This window comes from Falco biarmicus, chromosome 1 (genome assembly GCF_023638135.1).
Source record: "Falco biarmicus isolate bFalBia1 chromosome 1, bFalBia1.pri, whole genome shotgun sequence".
Classification (NCBI taxonomy): domain Eukaryota; kingdom Metazoa; phylum Chordata; class Aves; order Falconiformes; family Falconidae; genus Falco; species Falco biarmicus.
In genome coordinates this window covers 67,469,000-67,496,528 of record NC_079288.1, presented here as the reverse complement: position 1 = coordinate 67,496,528, position 27,529 = coordinate 67,469,000, and the positions used below count along the sequence as shown (strand labels likewise).

The following is a 27,529-nucleotide window of genomic DNA, read 5'->3' as shown; positions in this document are numbered from 1 at the left end:
CCTTGTGAATCAAATGCAACCAGGAAATTAACACCAAAGGACATCGAGCCTGTACTATATGAAATAGTATCCTTACCAGAGATCTAGAGATGATGCTGGGGGTGCGCTGGGAGGTGGAAATAGATTTGTTCACTGCTGGGCCCATATTGCAATACTAACACTAGGGAGCTTTCAAACACTTTACGTTGGCCAGAGATCCAATGACACTGCTGTCTTTGTCCTTAATACTTTATCCTTGTTTGCTGCTGATCACCAAAAGAGAGATGAGAAATGGGCTATCAAATCTGTTCTACTCCATGTCAAAGACTGACACTTTTATTTGTCCGGGAGTAGACCTTTCTAACCTACTAGTTAGGGAGAGTACTGAAGAAGTTGTGCACTTTTTTTCATAGTATGTCTTTAAAGCAAGAGGGAATATTTTGGTAAAATCATGAAAGCTCTTAAAAGCATGTTCACTTGCTATTCTGCTAGGGAGTTTTTACCGCTACAGAGGGGTAGCGTCCCTTGCTTTTTTGTATCATCATGCATTCTATATTTTTTAATTGATCCAAGTTTGTACTTAATAACTAAAATGTAGAACTCAATGACTTAAAAACCCTTATTTTGTTTTTAGAGCAGCAAGGTGTGTTCAACCAAAACACCACAGAGCAGTTGTTTTATGCACAGGAAAAATTTGTTATAATGCTGAACATTATGGGTCAATGGTGTGAATATTTTTTTAATATTTATTTAGGGCTAGACTAAACCTTCTGCCCTGTTTATGTGATAGCACCTAGTTTCATCACCTCAAGAGAAATAAGCTGTGCTACTCCCTGACCAGATGTGGGTATCCACTCTATCTCTCAAGCTGGCTCTGTTGTTGCAATGTGTCTAAGTCACAGAGTTCACTATTCCCTACAAATATTTGAGGATAAATTGGGAAATCGTGAAGTAGGTCCACAAAGAGACTTAGGCAATACTTCTAATGTTGACTTACAGTCATTTCACTTTTGTTTTGGCAACACTGCTTCAGAAACCTCACAGTTAGTTGAGAGTTAACCAATACCATTCATGAAGTCTCATGTGTGATTTACATCAATAAACCGAATGCTGATATATAACCAGGTGAACCAAAGGTTCATATGCTGATTATTTTTAGACTATAAATGAAGCCAACACCGCTAACTCTGACACAGACACCGCCATTATTGACAGGTGAGATGAACTCTCCATCCCTCAAATTTCTTCATAGTTTGTGGACAGAATTTGAGAATAAAAATCACAACAGTCAGCAAGGTAAGTATAGGCACGGAAATACATAAATTACTCAAAAGACAGACAGATGCATCTGAAAAACAAGTCTTTTGAAGCTGGTTGCTGGCCTGCATTCCTGATTTAGGTGCCAGTAGTCCCAGCCTTGAGTCATCTTTCTTTTTTCCTGACTGTGCATGTAGTTTGATCTTAATTTCCACCTTAGCAAAGTTCTTTTGAAATATTTCCTTTTTTTCACCATTGCCAGAAATGTCAACAATATTGAGACTTCCTAAAAATTTATTTCTCAGAAATATCTGATGCCATAGTACATCATTTGCAATGCCCTAATTCACACAGCTTGAAGCAATAGTGTACACAGTTAGCCACAGCTGATGTTCTGCTCAATATACTACTGATCATTTATAGATTTTTGCCAAAGGGACTCTGCAATTGCAGGTTTTACTTCACTTTCCACTGTAAAAAAAACCCAACCAAAACTAGTTATGCAACCCTTGTTATTAATTAGCAAAAGTAGCAATGTTTTCAGATTAAGTTTGGCTATAAATGGAAAAATAGTGTGTATGTTGGGCTTTGGTTTTTTAAGTATTCCATCTGAAAGTTTGTATTTGAAGTAGTCAAAATTTACTGCATGTTGGAAAATATATAAAATTGAGAAAATATTTAATTTCAAGGATTAACAGCTGCTATAAACATAATCAGTAATGTGTGAACTTCTAAGGTGCTTAAGCAGCTTGGTCCATTTAAAGATCTGTTTTGTTGCCTATAGGAAAAGCATTTGAAAGTATCAAAACATCTGGAGTCTACAGAATAGAAAGTCTTGTAAAAACAAGTTTTTACTTATGTATATAGAATTTCTGAAACAGAAACACTGAAATAACAGCCTTTCTACTTTCTTGTATTTCTCATTCCAGTCCCAGATGAAACCGAAGAGTTATAAGTAGGAAAGAGGGTGCTACAAGGAATTATTACTTATTACTCAAAGTGAGAAAAATTGACTAGGCATTTTCAGTACATTTTCAATATAATTTAAATTTTAATGCAGTGCTACCCAAGCTCTTTACCTAATGTGTTATTAGCATAGTCAGTAGTAAAATAAACAGATTCTTTTTGTTCTGTGATATTTTGTAAAATATTTTAGTCTGTTTGTAATAATATAAACTGGAAAGAGTTAGGTTGTTGGTTATTTCCAAATAAATATCAAAAATAATATTTGTTTTGTTCTCTTACAGCAGACATGCAAATAAGGTATATTCAGTTTTTGAAGGCTTTCACACCTTACTTATGGCTTTGTCATTCATGAGTCTTATGCAATGTCATTTATCTGGTGAAGGGTAAGCAGAATTCTTCTTTAGGAAAAATAAGGGAAATTCTAATTACCTCTAGAACCAACTGACTTCAGTCGATAGGCCTGATTTAAATAATCATCTCCCTAATACATGCTCACTATTTCCAAAAAACCAGTATAACCGCTTGAGCTTCTGAGCTGTAAAGAGTTAAACAAAAGCCAAAACTGGTTAAAAGGCAACCACATTTCCATTCAGTCTAGCTTGTGCTCACGTACATGGAAGTGTCAGCAAACTGACTCCAGATAGCATGAAATGCCACCTAATATTTTTAGTATTAAATATAATGCTGTCTACAAAGAACATAACACTGAAGTCTGAGCAGGAAGAGAGGGACAGATTCGTATGCATATATACAGGTTATAAAGCATACATCAAAACCACGTTTATTTCATACCATCATCAGCACTGACATAATTGGCGGTTTTGACACTGAAGAAGAAAGCATAAAGCTTTGAGTTTTATTTCTGATTTTACAAGTTGTTAGCTGTAGCCACCATTTGTTGCACGTCTATTCCTCTGGTATAAAACTGGGGTCATTACACCTCTATGCCCTGAAGATTTTTTAATGACTTTGGGGTACTTTTTGATCTTGTACAGTACATAATTGCTAAATATGTACAAAACCCTATAATGTTGCATGGCTGCTTGACAGAGTATTTGCAGTTAGGTCCAAATAGTAGGGCCAGTTATAAGCAGTTTGCATATGTGGACATAATTTAAAGGATGTGGCCAAACATAAACATGAAAAAGAAATACCAAATAATACCACAGGTGATATCAATAAAGAAAATGCTTATTAAATATGTGTTACAGTTTGGGAATTATTTATGAACTTCAACAGGTAAAATAGCAACATCCTGACCAGACAACTCCATTGCTTTTACAGTACTGATTAGCATTGTGGCTTTTTTCTCAAAAATGTTTTTTTTACCTATTCCTCTCCCTTAATGAGCAAAAGAAAAGAAATCAACTGCACCAGGATAACACAAGAAAACATCACCAACAAAAATCAGTCATATATTGGAATACCAGGTGGCATTTTGATATTTCAAGGTATTTTTGAAGCTGTATTGGAAGTACAGTAACAAACTGTCAGTTGAAATAAATGACAAAGAAGCCAACAGAGATTCTATAAATCTATAGTGCTAAAAGCAGCATTCCCTAATGTTTACTACAATTTTTACTACAATTACACACATTTGAGTGTCTAACAGACAATCATAATAGATTTCACATACCAACACCAAAGTACATATAGTGTTCAGAAAGCATACGTAAACAGAAAAGACTAGAAAAACAACCTTAAAATATTCTGGAAGTATTTAGCCAAAATAAAAATTATCATCTCCAGTGAAATACTCCAGATAACCAAAATTTCCTGTCATACTTAAAGACATACAGTAAAGTCATCAAATTCCACTGACTTGAACAAACCCATTGGAATTCGTGTTTGTTAATCAAGACATCAAATAGATCAAATAGATTTTTACATCAAGTAACAAGTTAGTATCTAGAAGACGACTGAAGTGTAAGGGCCAGCTGCAATTCAACCAGGTACTTCGTGGGGTAGTTTCAAACATGTTTATTAGCATGACACAGAAAGCTGGACCGCTTTTCAGAAAGAGAAAATGTCCTGTTCAGAAAACAATAACAAAACAAAAACAAAAAATAACCTTTACATGGACATTCGTCAGGTCTGTAATCCTACACATTCCTAACGCCACAGTTGAAAAGTGTCTTTTATCACTTAGTTAAGTAACACCCTATTCCACAAAACAAATACAAGGAAATGAGAAAACAAGTAAATATTTACTTACCAGCCTTCTCCTTCTCTGAAATAACTGGCATAGCCTGAAAGAAAAAAATTCAGTAATATCACTATTAAAAAAATAAGAATATTAGTGAAACATTATAAAATCTTAAGGCAGATTTTATGAGTGTCCGGAAAGCCTGGAAAGAACCAAGGTCTCACTGTGTTAAGCGCTCCGGAGAGAAAAAAATACAGTTCTCATTTGAATGTCTTGTAATTTATTATGATGCTAATTACTGTTAAAAGAAAAAAAAAAAAAAAGACTAGCAAAGAAGGGAGGAGATGGAGTTAATAAGACATTCCAATGATCGCATTTTGAAATAATCATCCTAGAGTACATGCCCACAAAATTCCACAGGGAAATTACTAAATTCTGAAGGAGTGAAAACAAAACCTGTGTGGCTGAAGATGAGACTAAAATGCCAAATCTTCTGCAGAACTCAAATAAAGTTGTACCATTGACTCCATATAGTTAGGATCTGGGCTCAAATGTATGTTATTCTGTAACATACAACTTTCTTAATTTTTATACAGTTTTTCAGAGGCAAGTAAAGGAAATGTTTTCATACTTGCTGTAATTGTTTTTGGACTTGGATTTTTTTAATTTTTTATTTTTTAACAGATGTAAAATCTTTCATTTTATGCTTTTCTTTCAGACTAAAGCAGAAGAACTTTCTGAGTGAATTTTTCCTAAAATAAGTAGGTTATAGAGTGAATGAATAGTAAAATGGAATTCATATGACGCACATATAAATAGAATTAAAGAACGTGCAGATATGATAAAGGCAAGACAGGCTGGATGAGAAATTGGATTGGGTATGCAATGTGTGCAGAACTGCCGTGTGAGTTAAGGTATAAATATTACATCCCTTTCACTTATGTCTGTCTAGCCTTTGTTCAGCAGATTTTCCTGCTGCACATTTCACAGAAAAGGAAAGGGGAGTGATGGACAGAAAACAAACCAACCAGTTTCAGACATTCTATTGAGTTCCTGAAATAGACTTTGAAAATTTAATTTCAGCATATGATTTGTCCTGCTATATAAAATACTATTGTATAGCATTTCCTGGATAATATTTTCTACAAAATTTTAAATAGAACACGTCTTAGATAATATACATTAATAAATACCTTACAGATCGATAATAGCCATAAGAATTATTTTGTGATTCTTTGTTTCACCTATACTCTGACTAGTTAAATATCTGTTGCTTGAGTATGACATTCAAAACATTGTACCATCAGACTAGTATTATTCAAAACAACAGCGTCTTGCTTGAAAAGCCTTTTTCCTTGCTTTTTACAAATATTTGTTCAAAAGAACCATTTTTCTCCAGCAATGCTACAAAAACATTAACTTCCATAGACAAGAAAGTTAACATGCCAAAGAAACAACAAAATCGCAGAATGAATCAAGGTATCAGTTGCAAAGAAAGAAAAAGTATATCACGTATAGATTTCTTTTAAAAAATAATTGATAGAATTTTGAAAATCCATATATAATTTCCTTCTCTTTCCCAGACCTAAGTGGCTACACTGGCTAAGAAAAATAATAAAATAAGAAAGAATCCCCCAGATTCACTATTATTGTCTGTCTGAGAGGGAAATTTGTAAAGTGAGAAATTTGTAAAGAGAGAGAGTATGTAAGTTTTCCTAGAATAATTAGGAAAAGGGCCTGATATGGTGGTGACTACCTGTTAACCACCATTTTCACAGCTCCAGGTTCCCCATAGTGCATTATGTAAATACAGACATTTTTTTTTATTGCCTCACTTTTCTTCTTGATATCAGAATTAGCCTACTTTTTCAGGAAAACATGGTTCCATTTCTTCCATGTGTTTTTAAAATTGAAAGAATTATTTTTTTCTGATCTGGTCTTATTGATTAATTGCAAAAGAAAAAAAAAATTAGTATTTTCCAAGAACCAAATGTTTTCTCAAATTGATGTGAATCCAAGTAAAAAAAGAATAAAGAAATTACCTTTTAAAAACGCCCTTATAGTATCATCAAGTTAATGAAAGCAAAATCTTTTGTTTAGAACAGAAAGGGAAACTTTTTTTTTTCAAAGAATATCAATACTCTCCTCATTGTAAAGATTGCAAATACAGGAATGCTTTACTCAGAACATGGTACTGGGGCATACTTATAAATTTTGAATCCACTCTAACAAAGACATCTTGGATGATACTTTTAAATATGTCTGTTTTCTAAACAGCGTGTAAGTGTGCTGAATCAAGATGTAAAATGAGCTAAAAAATCTGTCAGGATGTTCTATTGCTGCTTAAGGGCTGAGAAAAAGAATCCTAAAATAACACAGCTAGAATATCTTAAAAATTTAAAATTAAGTAAACCACGAGTGAATCTTGTTCAACAAGATCTCAGACAGTCCTACTATTGGTTTAGTTTTTTGTCAATATAGCTACACATACTGCTTACATGCTGCCCGGTGGGAAAACATGATTGTTACTTATGAGAAATGCTCTCATCTTCAGTACAGTTTTGAATTCACTGGAGACCTTCCAATGAGTTCCATATGTTCCAAATGAACCGCATTCCCAGGAAGTGATTTAACATTTCTGGCAATGGAGCAATTAAACCGGATTTTCCTGCTTGGCCAGATGGGTTCACTGTAACTTTGCATTATTTCTCATTCCTCTTACAAAACTAAAGAACTAGACTAAGAATTTCCACATGATCAGGTCACGTGTTTTAAAAAAAGCAGGCACATGCCCTTTTTACACCCCCTTCAGAGATTTCAACAAACACCCCCCAAAGTCAGGCTCCTCTCTATATTTTTAATGGTATGTGCTCTTAGGAGCACCAAGAAAAACAAGGGGGAGGGAAAAAAGAAAAAAAAAAAAGAGGAAATCAGGAAATCTGTATCAGACCATTACTGAAATATACTCAGGATTTTATTTTAAATTAGAGAATTCGATTTTTAACCTATGAAAATCTTACTGGAAATGTCATATTAAAAATTTTTGTATGCATGCTTACAGTACTGCAACTAATTTTCTGTATATATTCTGTCTGCAAATATGACATTAAAATGCATGTAAAATGCTATATTGGACACTTTTCTTCAAAGTTGCATTTGCCTTGCTTGGACAGAAAGGTTTACCAGTAATACTGGGTTAAATAACCACTGCTTTAGAATTTCATTAGAAATTAGACAGAAAAGTTGTCTTCTAGCAAGAAAGAAGATGGTGGAAAATTCTGATAAATCAGAACTTAAAATATTTTTTTGGTAGAAATTAAAAGTTTTGTTTGGCCAAAGTGAAAATAACTATTTTTTCCTGAGCTTTTAAGAATATTTTAACAGGAAAGAGAACTAAATGTGTAAACAAACAAACAAACAAACAAAAAAGCCCATGATTTCCAAAAGCAACCATTTGTTTTGGACATGTGCAGTTTTTTGCTGTGAAAAGAGGAAAGAAAGAATCTCCCCAAATTACTTTCCTTCCATTACAGTCAAAATTCACCTATTTCACCTCTGAGCTGGGCTAAAACATTAGGACTAGAGCTTTTCAGATTACAAGCAGTATAATCCATGGATGTGTGCAGTGTTTTAGTGATGAAAAGGGGAGGCACCATCTGCCAAAAGGACAGAGTGCATTTGGAAGCAGCAGTGAGGGTGCGCTGAGCTGCAAGACTGCCATTGTAAAAAGCTGAGGCACGCAGAGTTTGACTTGAACACAGCGTGGCTCTCCTTTAACTGTAGTGCAATGCTATATGTTTTTTTTTTAATACTGATTCCAAACCTGCAGATTCCAAACCAAAGCCATTATGAATAAAATTAGCTATCTTTTTGTTTCCTTGCACTCACATGACACTAACAGCTCTGTAACGACTGATTTGTTTGCAAAGAACTACACTAGATGTCAAAGGTTTGTATAAAGTGGCAAATTACTGTAGGGGAGCATGTAGCATACAATTTCTGAAATAAAGGTCTAGTGACATTATTTATTTTTGCAGTATCTCATGAACCAATTGGAGTCACTCTACATTTCAGTTTTCCAAACAAGACAGAGCATCTTTAATTTAAAGCCATTAAATCCACATTTTTTTCCCAGAATACTAGTTCTGCTTTTTTTTTTTTTTTTTTGATTGCAGAAGAAAAAGTGCATTTTGCATTATGTGAATCACATATCAATACTGCCATCCAGCCATGATGGATATTCTATAAAGCCCTTCCACCACAGACGGCTGTCAGCTATTCAGGCTTTTTTCAAGTATGCATTTGAATAGATGTGCTGGGAAATTTCTTTGCTAATGATCTGATACATCTTGATTTGCAAGCATTTATTTACAATTTTGCCTGTGAAGATAGGGTAAAGGGAAAACTCCAGTTCAAGCATTAGCATACTGGAACTTGACTAGAAAGGGAAAAACCAGCCTTCATAATAATTGTGAGCAGGTGACTTGCAATTGCTGAGCTCAAGTTGTTACAAATTCCCCACTTATTTTTGGAAGCATTTTAATGGTAATCACCTTTTATTCCTGCAATCAAAAATCACGTTCTAAATTCTCAGCTTAGTGGATGCTTCCTTTATGCAAAACAATGTTAGTAATAACTGTGTTTTTCACTGAAATGATTCAAGACCAAATCCACGTTCCTATTCTAAAACACTTTATATTGCATTAGAAGCAAAATAGACACCAACCTACAAATCTTTCAAACATAAAAATGAATGTTATATTTAGTTTTTAAATGGGATAATTGATTTTAAGGCCAGAAATAGCTATGTATACCATAATATATCTCTGTTGTCTCCTTTCTACTCAAATGATCAAAACACACAAAAATCTAAAAACCTCTAAAGAAAAGTGATCTACTGAGCTTCTGACAAGAAAGGAGGTAATAGCAACACAATATACAATTAGCAAGGAAGGACTAATGAACTGAATGATAGAGAAATCTACACCAGTAAACAAGAGCGATCTTGTACCTGAAAACTGAGGTCGACAATGCTTAGACAGAAAACAAATTTTAAGCATTATTTAATTTCTGATCCAACAGTGTACGTCCTGTATCATCTGGAGTCCTTAAATATACATTTTATTTTATTTTGAAGGTATGCTCTGGTTTTCCTAATTTGGATAAGTAGTAGTTAAAAATAACTGGGCTATTTTACAGAAGAAAAAAATCCGGGATCATTCATAGTTTGAAATTAGGAAAATACTGCAGTGCAGAACCAGAAATGTCCTCCATTGTATCTTCATTGCAACAAAACTTTAAATTAATATCTCTCTACTGGAAAGTTTTGATTTTTTGAAATCAAAGTATTTTCTGTTAATGGGTCAGATTAAGAGAGTAAACATATAGAAAACCTTTTTAGAAATAATAATTAATTTAAAGTAATCTTTTGGTATTAGCACTGAACTGAAATCAGAGCAATAATGCAGAAGAAAAACAGAGAATGAATAGTTTATAATTCAGAATTATTTACAAAACATTATTTTATTAAACTTGTAAGTTTTAAAGTAGGTTTTCAGTTCTCCATGATTTTTATGATTTCATTATTTTAAAAATCTGGGTAAGGAAAGAAGAAAAAAAACCCCCAACAACCCACCGACTTTCAGGACAGACCATCTACAGAAGGGGAATTTAGCAAGGTCTTTCTTCTTTGTGGTCTTTCATTTTACTAAAGATTGCAATTACTTAAAGTAGAGCAGAAGGCAATTAAAATCCACCCAACAACAAAGCTACATCAATTAACTCAATTTTAAAAAGAAATTAATGTCACATTGAGAGGTCTTTGGCTAAGTTTATGAATTTAGTCTTAGTGGAAGTACAAAGCTGTACGCTTGCCTGCATATGTTCCAAACAGTTGTATGCTTCTCCCCAACTACTCTGTTTTCTGACTAGATATTTCTGTTTGCTTGAACCTCTTTATGCCACTGAGGTCATGCACAGAGACGCCTTCTCGTTAGTGCTGGATGGCTGGCAGTTCTCCTTCCATGAGGCACTTGCCAAGAGCCTGCACTTGGGGTGGTCTGGTAACTTCCTGCGTCTTCGTCATTCAGCTGGCAGAGAGTGACTTTTGTTGGATTGGAAGTGCAAAACAAAGATGCAGAATAACTGTCTTGTGCCCTGTTTGGTGTTATTAGAGACTTCCCATAGATCAGGGTAAGCTCCCAATGCTCTGAAATCTGTCGGGACCACATACAGCTGGTTTATATGACAGATAAGACAACAGCCTGTCTTCAGCTTGTCCATTAAGTAGAATTTGGCCATAATATAGAATTAAGTCCTTTCTCTTTAGGGATGCTAAAGTCTTCAGAGCAGCTGCTACAAGTTCCTACATACCAAGAGATACCATCACATATTTTGTTAAATGTAATTATGAGTTTTTAAAACTAGCAATTGTTAGACCTCATCTTATTTGCATATTAGGACTTGGAATGAAAACAAATGTGTAAAATAAACTTATTTTTGTTACTTCCCAGGAGTTCAGCAGATAAGGAACTCTGCTTCCACTTGAACTGCTCTTTAATTACTGGGGTGGACATACAGTGCTTGAAAAGAGAGGTCAGTTAAATTTTAGTTTAATGTTAAGGAACATTTGTATAGCTTTTGGTAACAACAAAACCTGTGCTTCCTCCAGTTCCACCAAACATATGTATCTCTTCCCAAAAGAAAACATAACTTGAATGTTAACACCAAAGCTGAGATCTGACACACTACCTCTAGAACTGGAGCAGCCCCAAGAGTGCTTATGCTTTTCATCAATCACCAGAGGTTCTATTAGGGTTCATTTACACACAGAGAGCTTTTTCCCAAGCTCAGAAGTCATTTGTTTAGCTAATGTTTATCTTATAAAAACCTTTTACAATAATAAACACATCAATAAATGCTAAAACACTGGCAAAGCTGAACTACTTCGGAACCAGAGGGCACCCAGCTCTATAAGGCAGCAGTAAAAGATAATTACAGACTCATGTTTCCCATTTGTTTCGGCATCATGTAACGTCTACAAATGTGATTTTGCCTTAAAGCCCTTAAATCTTGGGAATGCTTCTACATGGCTGACAGGAATCCCAGGTGATTTCAGTCTTTTCTCATCTCCTTGCATATAGAACTTGCAACCTTAGAATAAGTCCATATTTCATGTAAATAAAAAAGTCTTTCAATCACGTGATGACAGAAAGTAAAATTTGTTACATGATTCAAAGTTACCAACTACCTTTGAGCACCTACTTGCAGAGTAAAAGGGGAAAATATAACAAAAAAAAAAATTATACCATTCCTGTCTTTCCCTAGTCACCTCAAAGAAAACAGAGGACCCCTTTACTCTTCATCTTAAAAAAAGCAAGTCACTTACTAATTTTGAAGGGTACAGATGTGAAAATCAGGAAGCTCATCCATCGCTGCAAGTACCAGAGTCTATTGTAATAGAGAAGCTGGATGTTCATGAGCTAACTGAGAAAAATGTTAGCAATACAAATCATCAGATATGGAATTGAGCAATCTGATTCTAATGATCTTTCTGTGAGGTCAGCCCAAATCCAATGGTTGATTGCTGCCTACATTTTTGAATTCCACTAATGTTCATCTCCTGGATTCAGATCTCACTGAGATTACCAACAATAAAATCATATTTGAATTTCTTGAATATCATTGTATGCAAAAGATTGGTGTTTAAGCTGGTCAACAAAGACCTCGCTGTGTTCAGCTTTATGTTCTGAAAAGAAAATCAGGTGTAGAGCATTGCAGCAATTTATTGACACCTGCTGGGAAAGCAGCAATTATTGACACCTACTAACACTGATTCTGTGTGTTTGTTCTTTTGAATCTCTGTAGGTAATCCCAGCTGGCTACTCCTCCCATCGTTAGCAGCAGCAAGCTGCTACAATAGTTGAATTCTCGCTGTCTCTCTCTCTTTCAATATAAAAAAGCAAACCCTGAGAAACTAGTTTTTAAAATACGGTATGTATGTTTTGGCTCAAATCTTTGTGCTCACAGTCTCGTGTATTCAGTCACTGATATTACATTTGTTGGACCACGTGGGAAAAGATCAAAAGCAGATCCTTAGGGAGGCTCTTGATTTTGAGCTTTATTCCAGGCATAGAAGAATAAATTACTAAAAAACTACACATCTTCCGTGATGATGAAACCTCTACTTTCTGCAGAACATCATAGTTTGTTGCTCAGAAAGATGAAGAGTCACATAATAGTGATGCTAATCATGAGGTGGAGAGATGGAGGCAGGTAGCATGCCAGACAGAACCAGTGACAGGTTTGGAAAAGTCAGTGGGGTGTTTCATTGTGGAAAAAAGTGTATCTAACTCTGGAAGGTAGCATGGGTGAACATAATAGAGTAAGTGCCAAATTAATGCATTTCATTAAATTATTACCAAGTCAGTAGCTGAATGTGATAATTTCATTTCTTCTTGGTTTACTAAAACATAGAGGAATATAGATCAACTTAAACCGCATTATTTGCTTTTAAAAGGAGAAAGCAAATGGCAAGGAGTAGAAGCACACACAAAGACAGTGGCTTTGCCTTGGGTAGCAGGAAGAGGTAGAAAGGAGAGGAATAAACACTAAAGTATGCTAACTGGATTTCCTTTGCTTATTTGACCATATTTTTGGAATATCAGTTTGTTCATGCTCCAACATAGGTCCATAGTGAGCGTGAACTTAAAAATCAAACACCATTACTGTGACCTTACTAAGTTAGTAAGATCACCCAATAGAAAGACAGCTGAAATGAAATGAGTTCGAGTGCTCTCTGCATAAGTAGTGTGCTGACCTTTAAGCACTTGTCAAGGCTGTGGGTGACAGAGGCAGTAAGACAAGAAGACATCTTTTGAATGAAAAAGTAAGAAAACTTGTATTTTAGTTCATTCAAGAACATCTGTTTCCTCCAAGGTGATTTAAAAAAAATATTGGAAAGATATTGGTTATATGAAATCAACTCCCTTTTTTTCCGAAAGACACAATAAATAGATAAAAATATTCAGCAAGCAAAAATGAGAAGTTTCTTTATCACTGGGAAAAGAAACGTGAGCTTTGTTTCTTAGAAGGGCCTAAGGAAATGATGCAAAGTAGACTTTTTTTTAATCCAAACACAATGAATGTTCTAAAAAATACCCCAAGTCCCCAAAAAACCTCTTCGGAAAATGGAACATTCATCTGCACAACTGTTTTATGCTAAAATACTCTTTATGTTAAAATATCCCTTTGTTGTTTGAGACCCCCACCCAACTGTAAGCATTTTTACTTTAATATCTAAGTTCTGGTCACACTGAGTATCAAATTTCCTTTGCTCATATAACCAAAACCTTGGTTCCTCTGGTACAATTAGTAAACCGGAGAAATACATCTTACATTTGCCATACAGTTTCTCCAGCTGAAAGTATTACCAGTAAGAGTGTTACTCCAGGTTTGTGATATGACCAATTCCTACTACATTTCTTTAGGATCTTGCAACACCTTGCTTAACTTGGTAATATCTGAGCTGACATTTCATAGTACGTACTTACATGGACAGACATCAGCACAGACAACACACATGCTACAAATCTTCAATCTTTGTGCAGTTAATCCCATTTCATTCCCAGATACTATCTGTCAAGCTAGTATCTTTGATGTCATAAAAATCCAGAAACCAATAGAAGTACTCATACATCTGTGTAGTTTTGCTCATGCTGCCAACATATTTTAAAAGCCTGGGAAGAAGGAGGCCTGTTTTGCAGCTGACTGCAAGGGATTCTGGGTTCCATTCACCACCTTAAAGTTCAGCCATATATGCTGCAGGTTAAAGTCAGGATGAGCTTATTGCATGGTTAAGATGACAGACTAGGTTTTACTTTTCTTAGAGTAAGACCACTGGAGATAGTAATGATCTGGTATTAGAACAAGAATACTAGCTGGACAATCTTTGTTCCAGTTACAAATATTACAAACACCTAATTTTTCTTATCTTTAAAATGTAAACAATAATGCTTTGCCATTAAATGGGATGCCTGGGGGCCTTCAAGTGCCTAGAAAAAAGTATTCTGCACAGTATTCTGATTGTTTTATGATAGGCTTTTCTACATAATATGTATAAAAGTTTAGTATATTACAAGATTAAAACAAATTAAACCAATTAATCTTAACTTTTGAACATATACACACTTTTTTTCTTACAATTACTAAGGTTTTTTTACTGTAAATCATCTAGCATGCTATTTATTTTGGGAGTTTGCATTCTGATATAAAAATATTTTCCAGTAAGAAGTTCTGTATTTTAGATCATTTCTTTCTAAGATTTGGATTGTTGGAATCAGTAGGTGTTAAATTAGAAACAGGTTTTTACATCATAAAAATGACACTGCATATTTTATCTTAATTAACAGGTATAATAATTATCTGTTCAAACAATGGTTAACTATAGCGGGTGAAAGATATGCTCTCTCTGAAAAACCTTTATTTTGTAAACTCTTTTCATGGGACACTTAAAAATTGCAGATATTCAATACTGACATTAATTTACCTCAGATGAGTTCCAAACATTATTTTCTATAGATGATACATTTCTAATTCATTTTAAAAATATCATTACTGATACAAAACAGAATTCTGCTAAATTCAGTAGGAACTTTGTTAATTACTCCAGTAAGCAAAGGCTCAAATTGATCTCTCTCTCTCATAATTTTGACTATGCTGCGTCCATTTCTTTGTTAAAGACACAGTTCTGTGTGTGCATATATGGGTATGCATAAATATAATAAAGTCTAGTATTAAAAGCCAGGATTTATATAAAATCATTTACTAATTGCTATATTTACTATGAAGACAGCCCTTTTAAGCTCCTTCTTTTTTCAGAAGTTCTAAAATTGGTCTTCTTTCAGGATCACTTTATTTAGTTAGCTAGTTCTGAATTTTATTTTTGGTTTCTTCAGGCACTAAGCAAGAAGTATCTCATCAATGTCTGTGTTCCCACGCTATTCCCACGAAAATCTCACTCAGACTTGCAGGCAGATACACTGCAGATCCTGAGAGTAGTAAGCAGGTCAAATTCTGTCAAGTTCTGGGCATTCTCTCTGTTTCCCCAGGATCATGCCCTAATAGTAAAGTTTCTTTCTGAATTGTTCCAACTTTCCCAAACTTTGTGTGGCATATTACAAAAATGTAGTTCACAATTTCTAAACTTTCAAAACTTTCCAAAGGGCAAAAGCACACAAAAGTCATACCAATACCAGTCCCCTGAGGAGAGTTTGAATTATTCCATGTTTTAGTTAAAAGAGACTATTACAAGTATGAAACATTTTCTGAAAAAAAACCCCACTTTTGACTGAATCTTACGTTCACACTCAACTCTCCTAGAACCAGTATTTCACAAGCATTTAAAAGTATTCCTGACCATTAATGATGGTGCAAAGAACTCTAAAAAGCCACAAATCCTGTTTCACCACATGAAAAGAATAGGTGTTTTTTTGAAAGCAGATAGCCTGCAGACTGTCAGAGTAGATTTCTGGCAAAGTAGCTGTATTTCATATGAAAAACAATTTGTGAAAGGCATCATATGAGTAGGATAAACATAAAATTTGAAATCCACCCACATTAGTCCCTAGTTTTGTATGTAAATTTAAATTACAGAGCTGCCACAGGAAGGCTAGATGGCTTTTTTAAAAAAGCAATTTCTTTCTTGTGTCTTGGCAGTGAAGTAAGCAGAAATATGGCTTAATGAAAATAAAATACCCAACCAACAAAGAAAACAACATTGTACCAGTCCTTCTACATAGTGCCTGTTTTTCATTGAAAAGAATAGAAGAATGCTGTACTCTTGACCACCCATACACTTTAGACCTTTCAAACTCAATATTTGTGTACTGAACTCAAAGGGGAAGGAGTAGTCTGTGTATGAAGCAAGTTGCAAAAACTTGCTATGTCTCTAAAGACAGAATTATAGAATGAAAATTCTATTTTATATTTGCCTGTTTTGATATAAGCATAAATGCGGTGAGAGCAGTGGAAGGTACTTAGCACCTTGCAGCTGCTGAAACATAAAAACCTTTAGTAGTTAGTATCAAAGAGTGAGAGAAAGAAATAAGCCAACCTGCAGATAAATTAGATCAAGATTTATCAGTCTGCCTTTTTTATGCTCATTTCTCCATTATTTTGTACTTCTAGTCTAGTCAAAATCTAGACCATTCTGATTTACTTTTCATAGGCAAATCCTACTCCCTGACAGTTGGGCTTAGCATGATTTAGAAACAAGGGAGCAGCCAGAAGTGAGGACCCAGTAGGCTAGGGATCAACCTGATTTGCCTTCCCAGATATAATTGCTGGCTACATGGACCAGAAGAAAACAGTGACTATAACATACCTTTGTAAGATTTCACATGCTGTCTCACAAAGCAGTCTCATCTGGAAGCTGAGGAAGTATGAGCTGGAAAAGCAGTGAGTTGAAAAATGGCTGGACTGACATCATTCAGAACTGCCAAACCCTTAAAACTGACACTTTCAGCTAAGGTATCTAGTTCAAAACCATCTTCTCTCTTAGAGTTTTTAGAATGAAGACAGAACTAATTTGCTCTGAGTTCCTCATGGCACCTGGATGCATCTTTTAGATGCAGTACAAATTGGTTGAGAAGGTAATGCCAAACATTGCTGAACACAGAAGAGCAGCTCTGCACTCAGTCTGAGGAAAAGATGAAATTCTGTGAAAACTGGAATCAATGAGATTTCAGGGAGTCCCCAAAATGACAAAGGCTTGGGTTGCTGACACACAGGGAACTTGTGGCAGCTGAAATAGCTCCTGTTATGTGTACTAAACTTGGTTTATAGAACTGCAAAGTGTAAGAATTTCTTGTGAAAGCATCAAAGGCATACATTGAAAGTTGAAACCCAAGCAGGAAAAAGATGCTGGCTTAAAGCATACCCTTACAGATGCTGCAGATATATGGCAGATTGTCTTGAAGTACTTTCTACAGACATCAATAAAACAAATAATGGCAGCAGAAGGAGATGGTGTTGCCATAAGTAATAATAAGAAATGTTCATGGATTTCCAAGTGGTCTGAGCAAACTCAATCTATGTTTGTGAGAATGTGACAGCATTTACAAGTCCACATAGCTTCAAAGCTACATTTGAACAGGACAAAATAATCCAAACTTTCAGCTTAGTAAACACCACATAGAATACCACATATTTTGGCACTCGCTCTCCTGATTGGTATATGTGTTATGAAACCTGGATATTACTGACTCGCCATAACCCAATGCAGTCCTGAAATACTAGCACTAGAAGCATCCACTTAACTAGTTCTAGAGAAAACAGAAACTTTTTTGTGTATGCATAAGAACAAACCTGGCATACAAAAAAATACACTGCAGCAAGTTTCCTGAATTTTTTTCTCTTATGCTGAAAATTCCACAAATAAGTTATTAGGAAGGTGAGGCTAAGGGAAATATGACACAAGATACTGCTTTAGTACTTCATTACTATAAAGTGCACTTGCAGATAGCCTCTATCTGCAAGAGCTCTGTTTTTTTCATATGAAACTGTGTGAAAGCTGCAGCAGCTACAGATTTCTGGCTGCTGTTGAAAATCTCAGTGTTCTGATAGAAGTTATGTTCTGTTAAGACTATCACTAATTACAAAGTACTGAAAATTATTACTTGCTATTATTTGTATTTCTTATACAAGTTGTTTAACATACTTAAAGTATTCTGGGAGTTAAAGAATTTCAATAATGTAATTATCTTTTCTCCTAGGTTTTCTTTTTTGGCCTTGTTTTTTTTTCTCTTTCTTGTAAGACAGCCTAAAATTATAAAGGAGACAAAATGTTCAGGAGAGATTCAGGCTGTAGGTCATAAGTATTGAGCAGTGGTTTAATTTAGTAAATTAACTTAAATAAGCCAGATAGAAAAAAAGCCATATTTTGTTTGGACATTATGATAAAGGGAAAAAAATCAACGTTTTTGTCAGTTGTGTCTGCAAAGTTCTCTTGAAGACTGATTTAATACTGAGAGTATATGCTAAACACCAGAGAAGAGGGTCTCCATAACGTCAGTGGTCCTCTCTGCTCTGTATCCTATTTCCATTTGTGATGTTTCAGAAAAAAGCATAGCTGGTCTTTTGTACTCCGAAAACCCTTGTCAAGCCACAGATAATCATTCTGTTCTGATGTCTAGAGGTAATCAAATAAAGTGTGAGGTTTTATTTTAGTTCTTATTTTGCTGAAAAACTAAAGCAAGAAAGTTGCAGGGACACCGATTCAGAACAAATCTTGATCTGCCCATAATCTAGGAAAGAAATGATTTTGCATGGGAACTATCCGAACAAGAGACACCTCTGCAACCATGTCACACCTTTCCAAAGGCAGGCGGGAAGGATGGATCCAACCTTCTTGCTAAAGCATTTACATAATTTGTTTTAAAAACTGAAAATTAATCCAATCTGTGACCTTTTCTAGTAAGCCATATAAAAATTAACTACCCTTTTGCTATGAAAGTGGATGTTATTGCAAGGTTGAAATTTAATTGCGTTCTATAGAAAATGAATCTTCTTACACCTTTGCTGGCAAGACTTAAAAGCTATCCATTCTTAGATATCTTTTCCACACTCCTACATACAGTTATCAAACCACTCATTATCCTTTGGGCTGATTCCTAACTACTTAGCAGAAATGGAAAATATGCTATGAAAGTATTCACTTCTCATGAAATGATAAAATTAACCCCAATTCCATTTATGATTATTTATTTAATTTGTATTACCTGTAGATAAATGAACTTTTCCCAGAGTAATCACTCAGCATAGTTCCTTGTAAATCACAGAACAATGTTACAGCTTTAGTGCAGGAATCTCAGTAATTAAACTTGAGAGAAGTCAATGGGAAGCCTTCCTTGACTTTGGCAAGCATTGAATTTCGTCCCCAATCACTAAAGACTATCTTTTCCCCTGATCTTTTCTAACTTCAAGTGCTAAGGCAATTGATGTTGCTTTGGTTAATTCAACTTCACCTTCATTAGTGGCTTTACTTGCCCAGTATTTTACAAACTGTTATGGAAATAAAGTTTGAAAGAGTTGATACCCGGGAACTGACTGAATGTACCCATTCAAGTAAGGATCATATCTTGCCTGTGTCATGTTGTATCTCATGGGGGAAGGAGGTGAGCTGTTGATCTGCCTCATGCTTAGAAAGCCTTCTATCATCTAATTCAGAAATCCAATGGTAAGACAAAGCCCATGCCCTGCTGCCATCTATAGAAAGGTGTCAGCAAACAATTATCTTCTACTCCTCCCTGAGTAATAAGAGTAAATTGGAAGGGGATAAGGCTTTTGATTTGTCCTATAGTGTTTCATTAGAGGAGCCATGTTAAAAAAAAATCTTGAATCTCTGTTTAAAATGCCTTCTAACATGATGCAGCTTATGATAACCAATTTATTTGCTATTTGACTCAGTACGGTAATGCTTAAAAATAATTTTCTCAAAGTAATTTAAGATCTTATTACATGGAATTGTTACATATGTGATATGTAGACTTTGTGATGAAGAACTTACCTATTACTTATAAATGAAATTACTAAAATCTTTTAAAATTCCTTCAGTCCAAAATAAAATAGGCGGAAAATAATAAATGGGAATACTAGAATTCAATACTTTGCTAGTCTCTCTCATTTGGATGAATTCATCCTGCAGGTGAAGAACACAGCTCTTTAACACAGTGGGATCAGTACAGTTTTAATGAACAGCTGATTGGGCCAAGACTTGGGAGAGTCACAAGTGGAACTGGTATAATTTTCCTCATGTACCGCCTTTTAATGGAAGGACAACTGCACTATTTGAGAAAACACTTGCCCAGCTGAGTGAGAGTCAGTTCCAGAGTATTCAGAATCTGACAGTCAGCGCAGGTCTGTTTGACACAGCCGTGGAAATAGCAATGCTTGGTAAAAACCAGAGCTCCCACTGCTGAACTTTGTAGCTGACCTACACAGACGCTTGCAACAGTGGGAACTTCTTACATGCACATACACAGCCCATGAGATAAAAACATAGTAACAGAGTAATTACTAGTTTGAGGAGTTGAACTACTAGAACTTCAGTGAAAACAATAAGGAGAGATTTAGTAGCTTGTATGGCTTCTGTGGGAACTTCAGATAACCACACAGAACTCAACGGGAATTAGGAAAGAATTTCCCATGCATTTTATGGAAGAAGTTGCATTTTCCACTTGAATTCACACAGGATGGTGATTTACTGGTTGGAAGAACTGAGTCCATTTCTCATTTCGGAAGGTGATACTGATAGTGTTCTTTGGGTAGAATTGGCTTATAATACTGTCAGACCACAAGACAACAGGGAATGCAAAAACATGACAGGTTTTTCCAGTAAATCTTAAAAATTATTTGCTAGTAGATGAAAATGACGTGTGGTTTTTGAAGAAGATAACAGTATAATTTATTCACATAGATTAATGATAAAAAGCCACTCTTTAATAGCTAGGAGAGAGAACTTTTAAAAAGAAAAATCAAACTAGACAAAAATACATGCAGGCTTTTTATTTATTTAAATTCCTCAGTCCATTTTGTATCAATAAAAATAGTCTTGTATTTAAAATTCCTACTTGATTCTTCACTTACACTTTCTTATTATAGTTATGTATTGTGTGTGTTCCTAAAATGATACCTTTACTATGTAATTTCCATACTTCAAAATACAAATTACTCATTATATTTACTGTCTGAAGTTGTTTCCATCTTCATTTGCAGGGATAGTCAACATCCACCTATATCAGATGGAAATTGCCAGTCATCATCTTCATATTTTACCTAACACAGTCCAAATCAGTATCTTCATCACTATTCTTACACCCCCAGCTTCTGTTCTTTACTCTGACAGTGATTCTGACCCCACTGATTTGTTTCTCCCAGTGTGCCGTCTTTCCTGGATGACAAACAGGCTCATAGATCCCTTGTCCACTGGCTTATTCATGTCTTTCTCTATCGCTATAGAACGAATTCTCAAACACAGTTTACCGAGTACAGTCAACCATTCAGATTTCTCTGAACTATTATCTCCTCGAAGACTTATGTGTCCCTTCCCATGTCAAATGCTGTCCCTAGCTCATTGTTATTTGAAGAGAAGTTAATGAAAAAATGTTTTAAAAAATGTTTTAATCACTAATAATTCCATAACTTTTTTTGTCTGTCTCCTAGTGTCAACTGTTTTACCTTGGTCTTTAGGCTGAAAACTTCTTAAAGTAGGACTGTTACTGAAATTAAACAGCATACTTGTAACAATTTAAAAAATAAGTATAATGGTGATATTGGTGGCCTGCTTGTATTTTTGCTTTCATTCTCATCAAGATCAGACATGCTTACACTTCACAAACCTATTTTTAAGTGGTGACAACATTATTTGTATTACTGAAGAACTCAAAAGCCACAGACTTGGACCACAACCTCATTGTGCAAGATCCTGTACAAACAGGGCAGAAGAATTACCCATACATCAGAAGGAATGTAACCCAGTATAAAGCAAGAATCTTCATGCAGACTGATGTGGGACTAGAAGAAAATTATCATTTCTGTCATATAAATAATGTTTTAAGTAGTCTGGGAACACTGAGATCCTGACTGATACTGAACTTTTTCAGATACCCAGCAAAAGAATACATTACAGAAAGCACTTGAACAGTCAGAGAGATAACTTTGCTGATGTATGTGGGAAGAGTCTTTTTGAGGAAAAGCATGAAGGAATACAGTTTCCCATATTCCAGCTTTACCTGCAGTTGTGAATGTTATCCTGTGAGTAGTTTTCTGAAGCATCTACGATCTCATAACCCTAAACATATACAGAATCTAGAATATTTTTGATCTAGAATATTTTGTCTTTTAGAAGTACAGTGGTGCTTACAGATTCTTTTCAAAGGTAGGTTAATTTCCCTTTTTGATATCACTAAGTGATAGCAATGACCAGATTTTCTTCATGAACTGTTTTGTCTTTTCGTTTGTAGCGAATCATGAACTGTCATTATCCTTTCCTTTTCCCCACTTCCAGCTTCCTGTCAAAGAGGATAATCAAGTTCTGAAGATTACCAAACACTCAGCTCCTGCAGCACACAGCTGCTCCAGAGGCCATTATGCCCTCACACCTCCTTTGCCTTTTGCCTCGCTCATATATAAGAAGATTACAAGAAACAATGACCATTCTGAAACTTTTGAAGACAGTGAAAGAATTTTCAAAACATTTTTATGCATTTTGTGTGCTGAATGGACTATACTCAAATGCCTCTAGCTTGTAGGGATGAGACATTTTCTAAAGTTCTATCATTGTCATAAAGATTACATTTGTAAAAATTTGTGAGCTGCCCAAATGTATGATAGAGCCCATAAAAATATTCATTAAGGATTTTATTATTCCATGAATGGCATCATTGTTAAATTAATATTCCTTAGTAGCTACTACTTTATACAAGTCACAGACCACCAGACAGAAGCATGTTTTTGTTCATGCATGCTCACATGCTGATTTTTTTTGCAAGGTTAGGGTCTGAAATGCCATTTATTTCCCTACAATCTTTCACACTATTACTTCACAGCAGTTTAGCATACTCATTGCAATGTGGTCATTAAAGGTAATAGTAATAGTCAAAGGAGACTTAACAGGAAAAGAACATTTCTTGACAATGCTATCACTGTGACAAAAAAATGATTTAAAACTTAAACTGTGTAAGTACACTAAGTGTAAGTACAGTGTACTTACACTAATTTCAATCAATGATAAAACACAGTACTGAAAGCATAAAAGGTATGCTAACTGGAAGGAATCTTTTGCCTGTGCTATGATTAACTCCACCTACACCATTTGCAAGAGATTAAGGAAGTTTAGAATTAGAGAACACATGTGTTACACAAGGATAGCAGTCCAAAAGAGCACACTGACAGGCAGACACCCATGAAATGCTGCCTTGAAATTCCTGTATCCCAGCTTTCACTCCACCCTACTTGTAGCCTGGACAGCAGCAGCAGGAGATCTGATCGGACTCACGTTCTGCAGGGCCCTGCAGCAGGACCACTGATGACCCCAAGTGATTAAGGGTCAACAAACTTCAGCCTGAAGCAACCGTTCTATGAACTTTGGCACATTCTGAGTTGGCTCCTGCTGGTTTGTTGCCTTTGGCCCTTATCTTGCAGTTTAGCAAGGATTGTGAAATTCTGAATAAAGTTACAAGACAGATAGGTTTTGCTTCAGTGATTCAAGGTCTCACTCTTCAAATGTTCTCAGTCCTTAAAATTCCTTTGGCAAATAATCTCATCTATCAGCTAAACGTTTTCCAATAGGTGTGTCGAAGGATGCACCCCACCCCCCCCCCCTCAAAAAAACCCCCCAACAACAACAAAAACAAACAAAAACAAACCCGAAACCCCACCAAAAACCCCCGAGATGTAAAAAAAGAAAATATCTGTATAAATATGATGTGGGGTAGGGAAAAATTATCAGAGATTCTCTGTTGTAGCACTTTGGTGTGAAAAACTACCTGCATTCTATGTGTGTATAAACAGCCCATAACTGAGAAAACTCTTTGTATTTTTTTCAGATGGCTGAAGAGAAGAACTACTTCAGAAAAGTGCAAATACCTTTGGAACATGAAAAGGAAGAGGAAAAGAGGAGCAGCCCAGTTTCAAAAGTACTTGTAAGGCTAACCTCATTGACTCCCACATGCCCAAGTTGCCTACAAAAGAGGACTTTTGTAAATTAGTAACGGTAATTGTAAAGTCAATTAGACTGCTGAAAATTTTGCTGTGAATTTTGCTTTCAAGGAAGAACTTAGGCCTTTGGCAGAAATTATCTTCTTCCTCCTTAAAAGTACAAGGAGGAGAACACATAACTCCCTGGTGTCCTTTTTCTTGGCAAAGTTTTTTCTGCCATTGTGGTGGCCTCAGTGCTGTAATGGAATACTTAATGAAATAAAGATCTTCAGTGATAGGTAATCATAGGTAGATATGTAAATAAAAAGAGTACAGAAGACATAAAATAAAATATTAGGCTTGTCAATATTTCTTGGAAAAAGGCAACTCCAAATGAGAAAAGATCTCATTCAAATATTTAATGAGACCTGTGACATCTTTCAGCATATTTTGAGATGTAAACCTAATCAGATTCAGCTAAATTGTCCTGGTGCTTCTCCCCTGATCTTTACCTGTAAGAAGGTAGTTCCTACTTGTAGTATGTATTTAAACATCCATTCTCCCTTCCTTCTCTCCCTACCCTTCTTCTGAGCAGTCAGGACCAAGTAACAAAATAATCATAGGAAGAATTTTGTTCTTCTGCCTTCCTGCTTCCTTAGCTGGGGTAATTCCTGGAGAATTTATCATTCTAGTAAGGAGCTGTAGAAGAGCACTCAGGTTAAGGTTTTCAGTGTCTACAGTCAGATTATTGAGTACATAGGCAGGTTATCACCAAGACATTTTCAAAAGTAATTCAGAAGTGTAAAACTTAGTAAAAACTGTTCAGCTACAGGGCTAATACAAGTAGATACAGCAACAGGGCTTCCTTTCCTGGACACCATCTTAGTCCTGGAAGTCACATAAGATGCAATTCACAGCATCTGGTGACAGGTAGGTCCTTTGTATTTGTTCAGCTCAGCAGCTGTCTACTTCTGCCTTTAAACATCTAATTTTTTTTTAATTGTCCTTCTAGTAATTTTCAGAAATTATTGATTAGTGGCTCCATTAAGAAAACAATTTTGGACAATTAGATGTCTTCTTGAAGTGTAGAATGGCTTCTAGGTACCCAGATACTCTGAATTTTTAAAAATAAATCTTATATCTCTATCTTTACTTAACATAAATCCTATGTGCTCTGTTTTCCCCTTCTTACAATTTTTGTATTTCCAAGAGATTATCCACAGGATGCACTAAACAATGTGGGAAGCCTGTTAAAGACTTTTTTTCCTCTCCTAAGAATACAGAGGTCTCAAAACACCCTGAAATCCCTAAGCATGTCGAAACATCACTCAGCATTGGCAACAGCAAAATTGGATCTTTCTTGAACTGCTTTTGTATTGGCAAAGCAGCAAAAGAAGAATTAGAAAAATTGCACGTGACTTGTAGCAAAGTTCCACAACGAGCCAACATAGTTCAGCTTTAACAGTTTGGAAGCTGGATATAAAATTAGCTATATTACTCTGTTTTATTTTTACTATCTGCCCTATGCCTATCACCTCACTAATTCTCCAATGAGGTCTGAATTGCTGGACTTTTTGCTCATTCAACATATCAACCATGTGAATTTATTGTGAAAAAATCTCATTGTTTCTGTTCAGCTGAAAGGTCTATACTTAATTACACTTTTTCCTAGATAAACCTGACAATTGCAGCAAAGGCTGAATTTTAAATATCTTAAAGTTCCTTCAGGCTTTCAAGGAGATGTATCTTGACCAATCCAATCATTTAAGGTGCTTCAAAATTAATCACATTTTAAAGAAACAGTATAGTTAATCCCACATTTATCTAATCTTACACTTATTCACCAATACTCGTAAACTGTGTTGAACACTCCTAAGGCTATTCTACTGCAACATGAAATATGCTGGACTGAGAGTATACAAATTTGTAAAGAGAGTGCAAGGATTCTGCAGCATCATGGACTGTTGAGACATTAATTCCATCATCTGCTCCTCTCCTTTCTCTGAAATGAAACTCTAATCAGTTTTCACACTGAAGTCTTCACTCTCAATGGCTTATATTTCCTCACTGGCTGCCTCTCATATGGGGTTTTTGTTCACCTGACAGACTGCTATGGAAGAATAAACTTCCCAGTCTAGTGCCATTCACGCACAGACAACATTGTCTCTCAGAGTGTTAACCCAAAATTTCAGAGTTACTTTGGAAGACCAAAGGATCACTTTCCATCTTGAGCAGTACCCTGTTTGCCTTTCTGTATTCTGCATGGCAGTAAGTTAACTATTAATCTTTACGTAATGTGTGCAATATTATTTAATATACAATAATCATATTTCACTATTTATTGGGTTGTAGAATATAGGGAATGCCTTAAGTACCATTATAGGTTGCTTGGATTTTACTTCTTTTTTAAAATAAGGATAGTGCAAAAATGCCTTAAAGATGGTTCAGTAAGAGAAGGCAAATAGAACAAAATTTCAGAGTGCAAGATATGTTTCAGGGAATAAAGAGACAAGCTAAAAACTTTGCTAATCTCTATGTTACAACACAGAAAGGTTCAAAGTACAGTAGTTAATCTGAAGGAAATAAAAAGGGGCAGCACACTGGAATGTACAGTTTCTATTTATAGAAAGCCCAACAAACTAGAAGCCCATGCCATTCAATTAACAATTTACAACACCTTCATTGTATAATGCAGTGCAGAAAGTGGAAGGCTGTTTCATTTCTGTATTTCCAGACACGTGTCATTTCCAACCCCATATTTAATAGTGTGTAACTGCCTGAAGGGGAGAGATCAGAATGTGTGGCATGTCTCACTGAGAGGAATTTTTGTGCATTAAAAAACCCCAAACCAAGCTCTTTCAACTATTAAACACAGAGCTAACCAGATCCCTTGCTCCCTGCTCCCTGCTCCCACCCTGGTTTTGAAGACGGAAAGGAAAGGGAAGAAAAAAAGAGAAAAAGCACTGAGTGAGACATATCAGAGGGCTAGAAAAAGAGAGGGCAAAAGACAGGGAGAAAGAGAGCGCAGGAGCAAGAGAATTCCTTACAAGAGAGGCATATGTAAAGAACAAGAAGAAATGGTTTTGCATGATGTCACTCACAGCATGTCTGTGTCTGGAAAGTGCTTGAAAAGGCAGACATGGATTTCTTCCATTCCAGTAATGCAAACTATTCATGCCACATTTTCAAACCACGTTCCAGGAGTAGAGAGTACTGTGTACAAGTCACGAAAGAAGATAATCTAGATATTTATTCACTACCAACAGGCTGATAATTTAGGTGTTGTAATTTCCTCTTTAAATTCAGAAACCAGTTTTTCCAACTTCTTCCTACTTTGCAATGTTCCCCCCCACCCCTGCATTTCTCTTCTTTCATCTCTCACCCCCTACAAGAAGCTGATGCAAGGGTTTTTTCCTCCTTCATGTGCATGCTTCTGCTTTCCTGTGCTCTCCATCTACTGGTAGAGAGGTTAAACTGTTGTCACTA

General features: G+C 35.5%; 1 protein-coding gene and 1 long non-coding RNA gene across 2 annotated transcripts in view; one reads left to right on the top strand and one right to left on the bottom strand.

Moving 5' to 3' along the window:
• Positions 1-27,529, bottom strand: part of DLC1 (DLC1 Rho GTPase activating protein) — a 230,746-nt gene that overhangs the window by 128,488 nt on the left and 74,729 nt on the right. Inside the window, exon 5 of the mRNA XM_056333823.1 lies at positions 4,418-4,451. Within this exon, the coding sequence (XP_056189798.1) occupies positions 4,418-4,451 (34 nt within the window). The remainder of the gene's footprint in view (positions 1-4,417; positions 4,452-27,529) is intronic.
• LOC130147073 (uncharacterized) lies at positions 1,056-25,147 on the top strand. Its single transcript, XR_008821100.1, has 7 exons — positions 1,056-1,275; positions 2,166-2,235; positions 2,484-2,585; positions 10,861-10,942; positions 12,215-12,340; positions 21,122-22,159; positions 23,953-25,147. It is a non-coding gene; the product is annotated as an uncharacterized LOC130147073 (long non-coding RNA).